At 45.8% G+C, this 14,375-nt stretch overlaps 1 protein-coding gene and 1 long non-coding RNA gene across 3 annotated transcripts; both read right to left on the reverse strand.

The window, feature by feature from the left end:
- Window positions 1-2,934: 2,934 nt before the first annotated feature.
- Window positions 2,935-9,092, reverse strand: LOC146889206 (uncharacterized). Of its 2 annotated transcripts, XR_015737032.1 has the most exons (4): window positions 8,011-9,092; window positions 7,849-7,895; window positions 7,537-7,651; window positions 2,935-3,638 (listed from the first exon to the last, which is right to left on the reverse strand). It is a non-coding gene; the product is annotated as an uncharacterized LOC146889206 (long non-coding RNA). The 2 variants fall into 2 exon arrangements; XR_015737031.1 differs by lacking the exon at window positions 2,935-3,638 and having other exon boundaries at window positions 5,670-7,651.
- Window positions 9,093-10,553: 1,461 nt separating this feature from the next.
- Window positions 10,554-13,541, reverse strand: Cldn2 (claudin 2). Its single transcript, XM_048428519.3, has one exon. It carries the CDS (start codon window positions 13,125-13,127, stop codon window positions 12,435-12,437), a length of 693 nt encoding a protein of 230 aa, XP_048284476.1. The 5' UTR covers window positions 13,128-13,541; the 3' UTR covers window positions 10,554-12,434.
- Window positions 13,542-14,375: the final 834 nt, after the last annotated feature.

Genomic DNA, 14,375 nt, shown 5'->3' on the forward strand with positions numbered 1-14,375 from the left:
GTAGGCTTGAGTTTGGGTGTCAAATGAGACATTTATGAAAGTCTGAAGTCATTTTACATTTATAATTTCTGTTGAGTTTAACACTACCTCTGGAGAGACAGCATAAATACATGTACAAAAATCCGGAATGTGAAAAATGTGTTTGGTAAGAATGATAGGTTAGCGTAAAAGGAACCTACCAACCAACTCACCAATTCTCCATGGTATTATTATTTTAATAACAGATATGTGAAAATGAATATATAAGGATCACATTTTTATGTATCACTACATTGTTCAATTTCAGGTATCAAATAATATTTTAGATTAGAAAGATTTAGTTGCCATCCCTTGTAGTGCAACTGCATGATTTCTAGGCTATACAGAGTGATATTCATGAAAAGAAGGTATTTTATGAATCCATTGCTTTATTGTGTTTATGTAGTATATGGTCTGCAAATACTCCTGAAAGGTCGCTGAACAGTGAATGGTATAATATATAATATATATATATATATGTATAACATATTATATATATAATACTATACATATATGTATATAAGTATATACACATATATGTATGTATATATACATACACACATACACCTATGTATGTGTGTGTGTGCACTGAAAACTAGGATGGAGAGGATAGGAATAATAAAAGGAAGACATAAGAATAATAAGAGGATAGGAATAACAAAAGGAAGACAGGATCCACCAGCAGTAAAAGGATTCCCTAGTATAAACAAAGCACTTTGGATAGTCATTGTGTTTTCCTCAGTGGATTTGCTTCAGAGGACTGTCCCAGGGATACCTTACCTCCTTTGAAGGGAGGCCCATCATAAATAGATGTTCCTGGGAGTCTGTGGACAATATGATGAGTCCATAGCCAGGCTTCCCCATTAGAATGGTACTCAAACATACCACTGCTCCTATCACTCTACCTCACCGCAGCTCTCGCAGGCTGTGTCATTAACTTCCGTTCCGACATTTGCATCAGTATATCTAAGACCTCGGTTGTCTCAATGGGCTTATTAACAAGAGAAGGATCACATGCAATTATTTTCTCAGTGATACTTGTTTGTCAGGTGGGGATGGGGAAGGGTGGGGTTTAGCACAAATCCGAATACTATGAATTGGAGCCCAGGCTAGGAGGAATTTCAGTGAATGGAAAGTTCCAGCCTGTGTTGGATAAGTGGGGGGAGGCAGATAACGGAGCTCTAGAGGGGAAAGATTGAAAACTTAACTCATCTTTACCAGTGCTTCCTGTCTGTACAAACTCCCTGATTTGTGTCCTGTCCGCCCATGGCTTTGAACTCACACTGCTTATTCCAGCGGCACTCGCCTGTGTTAGTCTATCTGCTTCAGCAGCAAGCAGAGCCTTTGCTTTCTTACCTAGTTAACCTTGACGCCATACAGACGCTTATGGTAAAATTCAAACCTTTTACAAATGTCCCACAAGACCCCCTACCTGTGTGTCAGCAGCCTTCCATGGTGTTTCCTACTGGAAACACGCACACTGTCAACTAACCTCAGAGGCTACTCTGGTACTCTGCCCTCTGATACATTCTGTGACCTCACTGCAATGAAAGGATTCTCTAGTTCCAGACAAAACACTTTGAAACACTTGTTAGCATCATAGATAAATAGTCCTGTACGCCTTGAACTTGTGTTAAATACCATTGTGGAAAGACTGGAGTGTTGCCCATCCTTACCAGAAGCCATGGTCTAGTATGAAAACAGGTACTAAAAATAAAGAAAACAGAGGTGCCTCCCCTTGGCTTTCCTCTGAGGTTAACATAAATCTCCTTACAAATATTTCTCTTTACTTGTCAGTTAGCATGTAGGTGTTTATTATCTCACTTCTTGACAATTGAAATCGATTCTTAGTTGGCCTCCCTCATCGCCTATTCCCATTCCTCAATACGCACTTCTTAATATCACTAAATAGCACTAAATCTTATCAGGTCATGTCTCTGAACAAAGACTGACTATTACTCACTCTTGCCCACAAAATGTTACACAAATTCTTCAGCATGGTTCTCAAGCCCTATGTTGTCTGGGGTACCCTCTTCTGTACACCCATCTTCCAACAAGCCAAACACAAAGCTCTCTTCCACCCACGCTGAGCTTCTTTTCAATTCCTAAATGCTCCTTCGGATTTTTGTTCTCTGCCTTTCCTAGTCCACTCCGGGAATGGTCTCCTTAATCATCTTTCCTTTGGTTCTAATGCCAACTTATTTGTGAAGATTCCTGCAGCCCAGGAAGGCATGAAATTTTTCTTTGGATGTGTTAAGCCTTGTGCCACTTGTAAGACTCGTGTCATAAGCTTCCCTATCCGACTCTCCCTATTAGAAAGCTCCAGATTGATATTCAACTGCCTACTTGACATTTACACTTACATAGCTCACAGACGTTTCAAGTAAATCCTGCTAAGAATAAACAGCGCCATACCCCATGGCTTCTCCTCCCCCACAGTTCTTCATGTTCGGAAATGGCACCTCCTCCCACCCAGTTGCTTAAGCTAGAAACCTGGAAGTCATCCTTAATTCCTCTTCTCATTCCCTGCATCCAGTCTGTCAACATGTCTGTTGTCTCTATTTCCAGTGCATAATCTTGACTCCACTCGCTTTTCCCACAGCAGCTAAGAGTTTAGTCTAAACTCCCCGTCATTCCTTCGCTTGGATCACAAGGACTAACTAGAGACCGTGGGTCCTCTCTTGTGCTCACAATTGTCCTATCATTAGAAAGAGCGTGTTTTTAAAAAAGAAAGTGCTTAAGGCAATAAGTCACTTCTCATTCACTTCCCATTTCATTTAGAGTAAAATCAACCCCCATCACAATGTCCTGCAAGACCCCTGCTTACCTCTTAGGTTGGTCTCAGTGATCTTTCATCACTTACCTCTTTACATACCCCCTCCCGACATCCCACTCCCCTCTGCCCCCTGCCTCCCCGCCCCCCCCCCCCCCCCCGCACACTTGGCTTCCACCTGAAACATACCAAGCTCTCGCTTAAGCTCAGAGCCCTCATCTAGATTTTTCCTTCTCCTGAGATGTTCTCTCCCCATTTTGTCCAACTGGTTTGCTGTTTCCAGTCTTGCCATGGTTCACTCTTCTTGCTTCTGTCTTCTTCCTAGATATGCCTTGCATTTTTCTCTATTTCTACCATATTATCTTCCCACAGTTTCCTTGTTTGTTTCCAGTTCATAGCAAGCTTATATACTTAGCCATTTTCATTCATTCAACAAACATTCGAGCACCTACTATGTGCTGAGTGATACCCACTGGTGAATATAACACACATTGTTCTTATGTACCTGTTTCAGTAAGTTCTAGAAGGCCATACCTGGTTTGCTAACCACTGTATCCCTACTCCCTATCCTGATACCTGGGATTTAGTAAATAAGCAATGAATGACTGTTAATGAATGGTTTAATGAAAGAATTGCATTTTCTTCATATCTGCACCTCTGATCTAAAACAGTTTCCCATTCATTGAGGAGGCCATATCAATCAGTATGAGTGGGGTAGATAACAATCCCGGGCATTAGCCTCTTAAAATGAAAGACTAACACAGTAGGTGTTTCAGGCTATAGGAGTGGGGTTGTTGTGAGCAGCCTGGTGTTTCTCTTTAGTGACTCTTCAGTATGAATAATTCAACTGTGAAAAAGAAAAGGGAGATGGGCGGTCTTTACACAAACAATCTGAATAAATACTGAGAAGTACAAAATTTAACCAGGAGACTACTGTACAGACCAGATCTTGCGAGTAAGAACTAAACAGAAAAAAAATTCTAAGAATTACTCTTCAGTCTTTTCAAGTGATGGTGGTTCATTTCAGCTGTTTAAAAAAAAAAAAGCTAAGAATAGAGCAGGCTTCGAGAAGCGAGTTCCATGTGTGTTATTGTATGAACAATGAGCACCTGGAGGCTAACCAGACCAGTGAGCCTGTGGCACCAGAGTTCAGGAAGGTTTGTTTGCCCTGCTTACACGTTGTCTAACCGAACAGTTTAGAGGAAGAGGCTGCGTTCTTAGTTCCCAGGGCAATCTCGAGACAAAACATGTTTCAGAAGCCTGTGCTGTGAACTGAAGCCCCTTCCTGTGGCACTACATTAGGAGTGAAATATAACAGTCTTCTCAAGGATTCTCTGTGTAAGGTCAGGCTAAGGCACGTACGATTTCCCCTAAAGACTGGCATATTTCATGAGGACCACCCTACCTCATGATTTCTATCAGGAACCATGAGCTCTGATTCAGAAGTCAGCGTGGGTTGGAGAGGTGGCTCGGTAATTAAGAGAGCTTGCTGCTCTTGCAGAGGTTCAGTTCCCAGCACCCATACCGGGGAGCTCCCAGCTGCCTACAGCTTTAGCTCCAGTCTGGCTCCACAGACAGCTGCAGGGACGTATGGCACATGCACACAAATGGAAACCAAGTGGATCTTTAAAAAAGTCAGGGTGAGCTTGTTCGTCAGCCCAGCACTCAAGAGGCTGAGGCACGAAGATCCAGAATCAAGGCCCGTGTTGGCTGCACAGTGAGAACGGGCCTCACAAATAAAGGCACATGTTCGGAGAATAAACTAAATAGTTTTAAGAACTGACCTCATAGTCTTGGGCATACAAAAAGTAGTTCATAGATGAGACATGAATAGCAATTGAATTTTTTTCATTGGCCCTGAATATTGAGGTAGGGCTTTGTGCATGCTAAATATACATGATACTAGTGAGCTATAACCCCCATCCAGTTTTGTGATGGAAAATAAAATCTAAAGACAAAATTTTTGTAACTTTTTGGTGTGAATTGCCATAAACCCCCAGCCCTCTTTTCGATAATGTAGTACAAATGCTTTGATTGCTTTCTGCATGCAAAACCCATTCCTCACATCTGCCCACTGTGTTCTGAAAGCCATAGATGATAACTTAAGAGCAGAATGAGATAAGGCGTCCAACTCCCCACATCTACTCATCCAGATGGGCCCTGAAATTCTAAAGAATTGGAAGGTACAGTATGAGGAGAGCATTTCCCAGTTTTGAGAGTAGTATAAATAATCACATTATGGTAGCAGAAATACGGGAAGATGCAGGCTAAGCACAAGGGCTAAAGTGAATATCCAGCTTAAAGTACAAAGAACTTTGGGAGGCTCTGAATTGTGGCTGTTGAAATCTCCTAAGCAATCTGTAAATTCAGGAAATTAGCCCCAGTCTGCTGTGCCCTGAGGATTGAGGTCTCCTCTATCCTCTAGCAGTGGGATAGTGAGTGCTTAGTTTTCTTCCACTACACCCTAGATTCTCTCTCTCTCTCTCTCTCTCTCTCTCTCTCTCTCTCTCTCTCTCTCTCTCTCTCTGAGAGAAAGTGTATCTTTGGAGGCTGTCCTGAAACTCGCTCTGCAGACCAGGCTGGCCTCGAACTCACAGAGATATGACTGCTTGTCTCCCGAGTGCTGGGATTAAAGGCGTGTGCATCACCTCCAGGCCCACCCCAGATTCTTACAAGTAAAGTAAAAACTATCACTATAGATGTCTTTCCCAGATTGTTCTGTTGATAGGACCTTACAAATAGAAACTTATCCAAGATCTTCAGGCAAATTAAACTTTGGGAAAGAATCTTGAAAAGTTTTGACCTTGAAAAGACAACTTGTTGAAATTAAATTCAGATCCATGGTAGAAAATGCACTTGTGTGACCCAGTGACATGGCTTAGTGGGTAATCCTAAAAACTTGTTTAATTCCCAGAACCCAAATGGCAGGCATGGGGGTGAGGGGATAAGTTGCCATAATACATTTTTTTTAAAGAAAATACACTTTGGTTAATGCCTGGCAAGCAGCAAAAGCCTTCACTGATTCCCAGCACCATATAAAACAGGCCAAACGCTTGGGGGTAGAGGCAGAAAGATCAGAAGTTCAACGTTGTCTTCAGCTGCATAAGGAGACAGGGAGTTGAAGTCAGTGTGGACAAGAAACTATAATGTGTGTGTGGGGGGGGTGTGCCCCTATGGAGCACTGATACAGATACAGCCTTTTAGATCACCATTTAGGTTTAGATATCAGTTAACCATTTTGAATTTGCTGTATGCCAAGACTGCTAAATTGAGGTTTGCCTGACTCCAGAAACCTAGCTATTTGGCAGTTGCTCCACATAACCAGTCTAGTCTTTCTCCTTTCAGTAAGAAGAGGCTAAAGGCAGCCCACACTGATAGGAGTGGTCCCAAATCACACACAATGTTTAACTGCCCTCATGATCGGAAATCGCTCGCTTGTGTAACGAATATCTCTCCTAACAACCTGGAAATTCATTTCCTCTTGACTGGGTTTTTCACTCCGGCTGTTCCTTGGCAGCTTTCCTGATATCAAAACAGTCATTGGGATCCTATTCCTACACTCCGGGAGGTCTTGGACTTGTTGGCCTCTGCCTGGAGTGTTCTCTCTGGCTTCTTTGAACCCCCCCTTCCCAGACTGTGCTGAGTTGGGCATGTCTCGGGAGTGAAAAGGTGACACTTGAGAACATACTGGTTTATTATTACACAAAGAAGAGTAAAATTAACCACGCGCGATGTCCTGGAATGCCAGCGGGATGAGAGCACCCCCTTGCTGACCCTGTCTGCCTTTTTCTTATTTCTCTGCTATTCTCATCTCTGAAGCTGCTAATTTATCTATTTGAAGGATGCATGCATTGTTCAAAAAATGGGGGGGTGCTCCTGCTCCCAAGTGTTTCCCAGTTACTGTTGGATTTCTGTTTTGTTTCTAAGTGGGTTCTCCTGGCTCCTTTCAGGACCAAATCGAAAAACTAGTGCAGTTTCTGTTGCCAGTGGCTGATCTGTAGCTGAATGTGTTTCTCTTCCCAGAAAATGTACTTGATCTTTAAACCAAGCTCTTCGGTGCCTTTAAATGAGGGGACTAGGGTGTTCACGGTGTCATCAGATAGTCTTTTGTGGGAGCTGCTCCTCCATCCTCTTTCATTCCATTCCCCCAAACAAACTCAGGCAAAGTTACAAGGAGCCTTTTCTCTCTGTACTACTGCCTTTTGTCCCCAGTGGCTCCCGCTGAACTGTTTGAGGTATCTCAGAGTGCTAAGTGTGTATAAATGGTGTGCTTGCCACGCCGCTCATTTGTCATTTCATGTGCCACCTTGCTACCTCCGCTCTCTTTTTAAAGTATACAAATACTCCTAGTGCTCCCTCTACACAAGATCATGAGTGTGCGTGGACTTCTTCAAAGCCCTCGTGGGTGGCTTGTGAAGTGGCAAGAGGGTCATTCTGAAGAAGTGGGACTTGAGGGGTGACAAAAAAGCAGCAACTCTCTCCTCAAAAGGACGGGAGGATGTGCCCTTGTACCGTGTTTCCTGCTTTGTCAAAGCCCTGCTTCTCATCTAGAGCACTGACTCTTGGAACAGAAAATGGTAAGAGAGTGTCCTGGTTCCCAGAAGTGTGGTCAGCTGTGGGAGGAAGAGGGCGTGGTCAGATCAGGGTCTCCCTAGCAGTGTACCTGATAGCCACCTGCTATTCCTTTATCAGTGATCACACCACAACTAAATGAACTACCACTCAGGGCAGAAGGGAGAGATAACCTGTTGGACTTCCTGTTTGAAGTTCCTTTCCTTCTTGAGATAACAGTAGGTCTCCTCAAAGCCAGGGAGCCGCTTGGTTGAAGGGACAGCTGGGTGAGGGCCAGGCTTCAGCCAGCTGAGGAGGAAGATACACACTTTACAGTCTGGTCTCTGTGGCCAGGGCAGGCATCAAGAGTTCCTCAGCTCATCCGGAGAGAGGGAGCAATTGGTCATGCAAGGCCTCATTTACCCTCCTTTGTAAGACCTATACCACTCTTCCTCCTCCCACACTGTGTTTATACTCTAGTCCAGAGCTAAGAGGGCCCAGGATACCTGGATTGACTCTGCTTCTGCTGTTCCAGCAATCTCCGAAGAACTACCTAAAGGAAGGAGAGAGAGGAGGGGAGGTCGAACCCTGTGAGCCTCAGGGTCACTCCTTCCCTTGGAGCCCCGCAGAGGGTCTGGTGAGAACAACTCTGGAGGATAATGGCTTACCTATGCAGTGAAGCCCTATTTCCTCCTCAGCATGGCTCTTCATTCTATTTCCCAAGCTCCCGTAGAACTTTCAGCTGGAAGAAATAGGGTTGTTTTTTCAATCATCCTTCAACCTTCCCAAGCTCAAATAGTGTTGGATCCTTATTTCAAATGGCTTGAGATTTAAGAGGATTTACATAAATATTTGTCCCTGACACCTGTGATCTTAGCTCCCCCCCCCATCTCTTCAGGGACAGTCTGTTCTGCTTTGTACTAAAGTTATGTGCACATGGCTTTTCTTCCCTCCTAAGCTGTCAACGTCCTCCGCGCACGCTCTTTCCACTGTTCCGTTCTGTCGCCCTCAGAGCCCTGACTTGGCACATTTTACATGGAATAAGAGTTCAGGCAGTGTGGCCAGGCTGACTGGCTGGCTCAGAGGCTGGAAAGTTTTGAATGAGTCTTTGACTGGATAAAGGGCTTAGAATGGGGCTTGCCTTTCCACTAAGAGGGCAGTTTCAGTCTCCCCACCTCCATTAATGATCACACAAGAATGGGTCACTAGGGCCCCAAGAGGGGAAAGCATGAGTCACACTAGTATCAGAGGAAAGAAGGAGGCCAAAAAAAATCTCTCTTTGTACAAGGTCCAGAGCCATGAGGTGGGGGCATTAACACAATGGCCTTTACTATGTCCTCAGTCTATGGTTAATCTAAATTACTTTATGATGGCAGGGCAATGAAGGAGCTAGAAACTGTTCAGTTTGGACCAGGACTCAGGAAATTTCTAGGAAGCCATTCAGAGCAAGGCTTTCCTTGCTCAACCAACCAAAGGGACCCGTGGCTTTTTACCAGGTGGGCTGTGATTTTTCTAGCTGAGGATGAACTTTTAATTCCTCCCATTTAAACTTTCTTGATTTAAAAAAAGCTGTAGGGCTGGGCAGTGGTGGTGTACCCCATTAATCCTAGCACTCAGGAGGCAGAGACAGGTGGATCTCTGAATTCGAGGCCAGCCTGGTCTACAGAGCAAGTTCCAGGACAAACAGCGCTACGGAGAAACACTGTCTTGGAAAGAAAGAACGAAAGAAAGGAAAGAAGGAAGGAAGGAAGGAAGGAAGGAAGGAAGGAAGGAAGGAAGGAAGAAGAAAAGAAAGAGAGAAAGAAGAAAAGAAAGCCTATAGGAGGCACCAGGACAGCCTCAGCCTAAACCAAAAGGCAATTATTTGGCTCGCTTCCCTCATGAACTCTTGTAGGCCATGGCAACCAGAGAGCAGGAGTCCTCAAATTTGAAAAGCAATGCCCTCACCTACCTTCTTGGATTAGGATCACAGATCCATGTTACCTTGGGAAGAGTTGCCCAGCTTATATCCAGATTCTGACACTCTGGAAACTCAGGCTTTACTCAACTCCTTGGTCCTCCATTTCATCTCCTGTGAAACACCTGCTGCCCTGAGGTGTTTGAGGGGATGAAAATGCCTTGGTTGCCACAAGGTGGGTAATCAGAGCCATCTACACTCAGGAACCATCAAGGTAGAGTCGTCAAAGCTAACCCATCTTTCAGCCTCCATTTGTCCCAAGTCAAGCACTGGGAATTCTGGTACCAGACAAGAGATGACTTCTTACCATGCAGCGGGTCCTCCTCTACCCTGACCCTCCTTCTAAATGGACTTGGATGCTGTCTTCGGTCCTGTGCACCAGAGGGTCCACTTCAGACGTGCAAGGCTGGTGTTTGTAATAACCAGCTGCTATATGCTGAGACCCACTAAGTTCAAGGACTGGCAAAGCTGTACTCAGAGGGCCCCATTACTTTTAGTGTTGTATCCCTTATTCGTGGGCTTTATTATTGCCTTATGAAGTCAAGTCATTGGAATCCCTAACTCCCCCAGAGTCAGAGGATTTAGAACTGAGATATTGGATCTTAGATGACAACCTGGCACCCCCTGCTCAGACAGCTAGCATGGGAGGAGCGGCAAGCAGTAATGCTTTAAGAATTCCCACTTCCCAAGATCACCTTGGGTGAACAGGGGAGCCTGCAAGTCTCATTGTTCCTTTGCAGGCCCCAAGTAAATTTCTTTAAACTACATGGGAATTTCTGGAAGGCTGTTCTTATTGGCTGTGAAAATTGTTGGATCAGCAGGGTCCTATTTTCAGAGTCAAGAGACTAGGCCACTAACTCCAGCTATGGAGCCCTGAGAAAACCTTTACTCGTTTGGGTCTTCATTTCCCTATATGTCAAATGGAGGTAATCGGGTCAGGTTCAGCTTCCTCCTGTTCGTCGGTTGGAGAATGAGAGGAAATAGGCACATGACCATTTAATAACCAACTCCAATTAAGTGATTTTCAAATAAAATTATTTTTCTGAGAAAGAATAAGGCCTGGACAAGATGAAGACTTCATTTCTTTTGTGTATGTGTGGGTCTTATCATATAGTCTGGTTGTATTCTCAAAACCTCAAATTTTCTGTGCACCCTTGTGCACAGAGAAACAGCCCCCCACCTGCCCCTCCTAACCCAATTCCTTTCCACCACATGCACCCTGTCTTAACCCTTTTTAGTCAATAAAACAATTGCTCAATCAACAAGCATTTATTGATCATCTTGTGTATGCCCAGCAGTGTTACACTCTTGGGTATACATACAGACAGGTCTAAGAAACAACAACGGCCCTCCAAGCACTTACAGTGAACTTTTGATATCACACAGACAGACAGACAGACAGACAGACACACACACACACACACACACACAAGTGCACATTCGAGGACCATGTAGCTATCAATCAAAATTATGACTAATAAATGATTTATATATTGGGGAATTTGAGGAGGGAGCAGTACGAGCAGGAAGGAGTGGTCAGAGAAGGCTCAATGAAGGAGGTGATGCTGAGCAAGTTCTCCAAGCATGGGGATGTGAAGAGGAAATGGCTTCCAGGTCTGTAAAACAGCTTGAACATAGGTAACACGGTAGAAAAAGGAAAGGCATGTTAGAGGAAGCCTCATGGACGGGCCTCCCTGGCTGGCACTGAGGTGTGGACGAGGCGTGCTGGGCATCTTCTGAAGTTGGTGATAATAGGCTGGTGGGGGAAAGTCTCTTGTTTCTGGTCCCCACCTATCACAGGGGAAATGGAGTTTTTTAAGACCTTGAAAGTGAAACTGTTCGGCTGAGAAACATTCTCTGTTCCCCTACCTCAAGCACAATCCCAGACGGCAGTTCACCTATCACTCAGGTCATAGATGTCCACCCTGGAAACCTTGCATACCTGCCAAAATGTCTTCTGATGGGCGATGACACGAGTATTAAAAGTGACCAAAGACTTATCTGGCGTTACGGTCTTTCCAAGGCTCTGTAGTGCTCTGAGTATAGACCCGAAGGAAGGGTTGCCTTTCCGTTAAGTCTGAAGTTCCTGGTAGGGCTTCCTCTATGAAACAGTAGGAGCGCATACAACAGCCACTATCCATGTCCACCCAGCTTCTTAGATACCGAAGCCCTTATTCTTTCTTGGCCAGGGTTAAGGCGTAGTGTCTTTCCTAGTCCTTTACAGTCCACACGTTAAAGGGCAGTTCTAGAAAAACTGGTTTATGGTCCCCAAGGAAACCTTTGTCTGGGGCTCCAAGTCTTGTGGTTTAGCCAGGAGGCTAGGCCAGACACCCCAGAGGGAGGCAGGGAGGCAGGGAGGCAGGTGGCTCCGGTGGTGGTTGTTGACTGCAGCTTCTTGGCAATCCCTCGGTGGAGTCAGAGTGCTGCAGCCTTGTCCTTTCCTGGAGGAAATGATTCTGATTGTCTGGTCGGTCCAGGCGGCCTCCCATCCTGCCCCCAGTTGCTTTCTGCTGGATGCCATGAGATAGCTTTCCTTCAGTTCATTCACAGCCCAGTCTGGACGCGGTTACATTCATAACAAAAGTGGGAGAGAGGCCTCAGGGCCTGCTTCTGATCAGTCCATTTCTTTGGGTGGAGGTTTGAGAAGGGAGCTAGAGCTGTGCTCACAGAAGCCACCATGCTTTCTTCTCTCTGTCCCCCAGCAATTAAGAGCCAACATTAGCCAGAGGCAGAGGGTCTTCTGAGCACAGACGGTCAGTCAGTGGGTTATGATTAGTGGGTTGGGGGCATAGATTTCCAGGTAAACCAAAGATCAGATGGCATCTCTGGGCTTAGCCAAAAGTGGCTCTAGGTTGAGCATTCAAGGTACAGAGGTGCCTTGGTGAGGCAAGGTAAGGGAACTAGAAAGGCTGGCTTGGTGAGTGTCCTTGGCAGTTCCACCTACAGGCTGTCACACCAGTCCCCATCTCTGCCTTCACTCCATCCGATAGCCAAAGTCGATCTATCCTCAGCAGCACCTTACACATGATTCAGTGGCAATATCCCTTGCCTGCGACCCTCGGGACATTGTCCACTACTTGTTTTTGCAGTCCCAGACCCCACCCCGCCCCACCCCTACCTCTGGCCCCTGGTTCTTCACACATACCCAGTCAAGCTGTAAGAGTTGAACTCACTCTTGGCTTTGGGCTGTTGACTAGGCCTTGGAGAGCTCCTAGTAGCAAGAGGCTGGGCCTGGTAGCCATCGTAGTAGTTGGTACGATTCCCCTGAGGAGAGCAGGAAAAGCAGAGGATGACTCCGGCCACCAGGGAGAACAGGGCTGAAATAATGCCCAAGTAAAGAGCCTCTCCAATCTCAAATTTCATGCTATCAGGAACCAGTGGTGAGTAGAAGTCCCGAAGGATGCCGTGAAGATTCCAGGCAACTGGGATAAAACCCAGTATGCCACCGAGGATGAAGAAAACTCCACCCACAACAGCCACTCTGTCCTTAGCTCGAGATTCCTGGCAGAACACTGTGCATCTCATGCCCACCACAGAGATAATGCAGGCTAGTGAGGACATTGCACTGGATGTCACCATCATGGCCTGGGCAGCTTGGATGTCGGCAGGAAGTCCTAGAAGTGTACTGTAGATATCACACTGGGTGATGCCCGTACTGTGCGTAGCACACTCCATCCAGAGGCCCTTGGAAAAGCCAACGGCTGTCACAATGCTGGCACCAACATAAGAACTTGTTCGCCAGTTGGGAAGCAGCATGGCAATCGATGTGCCTAAGAGCCCCAAAAGGCCTAGGATGTAACCCACCAGTTGGACGCCAAGGGAGGCCATGGCAGACCTCTCAATATAAGTCTCTTCGGAGCCCGTTCGCTCGTCTTTTGGCTGCTGCTCTTGTTTCTTGGATCCCGGACTCTAATCCCTCATTTCACAGTGTCTCTGGCAAGTTGACTTCTTTCCTTCTTACAAGTGTCTGTGGGTGGCCACAAGCAGGCTCAAGAAGGCATCTAGAAAACCTTAAAAAAAAAAACCCACCATAAACCAGATTAAATATTGACCAGAAGCTTATGAGAAACCAGAAAACGCTGGATGCCTTTTGACCTTTGTTATCTTTAAAAATAACACATGAGAAAGGAAAAAAAAACTTTGGAGGTAGAGCCAAAATGTCATCACCTCCTGCGTAGGCACATGTTTTACGTTGGCAGTCAGACAAAGGCAGAGGCCAGACAGGTGGCTGCCTTCCGAGAAGGCAGTGATGGCAGGAGTGGCTGTGCTGTGTTAAAGCCACTGCTAGTCTCCAAGGCCTGCTATTTAACATATTGCCAAGCAACTGCACCACGGGGCCCCTCAACTGCAGTCTGAGGCCAAACTCCAGGAGACTGGATCGTGTGGAACAAGTCTTAGAATGTGGCCTTGGACTCCAGCCTGCTAGTGGCTAATAGCCAAGGGACTAAAATGAGTACTGGCTTAACCCAGAATCATTTTTTGCCTAAGGCAATAATGTACTTCCAGGGCAGATCAGGCTGAGCAGCAAAGCTTCCTGTCCATTCTCTGAGAGATCAGGTCTTTCTAGCCTTGTCCAGATCCATCCGTTCCTGCAAGGTAGCATAAGGGTCCCCAAACGTAGAAGACCCTGGCTATTTCCTGTCTCCTCTCTGAGCAGATGATCCCATGGCCAGCCTCTCAAATGACATGGGAGGTCTCTAGAGAAAAGCTGTTGCAGGTCCTGGGAGTCCTTCAAGTCCCTGGTTTGTCGGAGACGGTAGCAAAAGTGGAGGGAAGGGAAACTGCTCCCGGGTTAGCGGACTTCGCAAGAGGTAGTAAGCAGGCATTCAGTGATAGATGGGATTTTGCAGTGTTAGCAGATTTCTCACTCTTTTCCAAGGCTCAAGATACAAAGGTCACACACCTCCCCCTACCTTCTGCAAGACTGTTCAGCCCACTGATTTTCAACCCAATACAGCATTGCTACTCCATCTTCACCTTCCTCCAAAAATCTGGGGGTGGGGAGTGGGGTTAGAGAGATAGCTCAGTGGTTAAGAGACACTGGTAGCTCTTCCAGAGGACCTAGGTTCAATTCCC

Source organism: Myodes glareolus, chromosome X, assembly GCF_982192425.1.
Source record: "Myodes glareolus chromosome X, mMyoGla1.1, whole genome shotgun sequence".
NCBI classification, from domain to species: domain Eukaryota; kingdom Metazoa; phylum Chordata; class Mammalia; order Rodentia; family Cricetidae; genus Myodes; species Myodes glareolus.

What these genes read in the sequence shown, in the direction of transcription:
- Cldn2 (XM_048428519.3), bottom strand. Translation starts at nt 13,127, where the DNA reads ATGGCCTCCCTTGGCGTCCAACTGGTGGGTTACATCCTAGGCCTTTTG.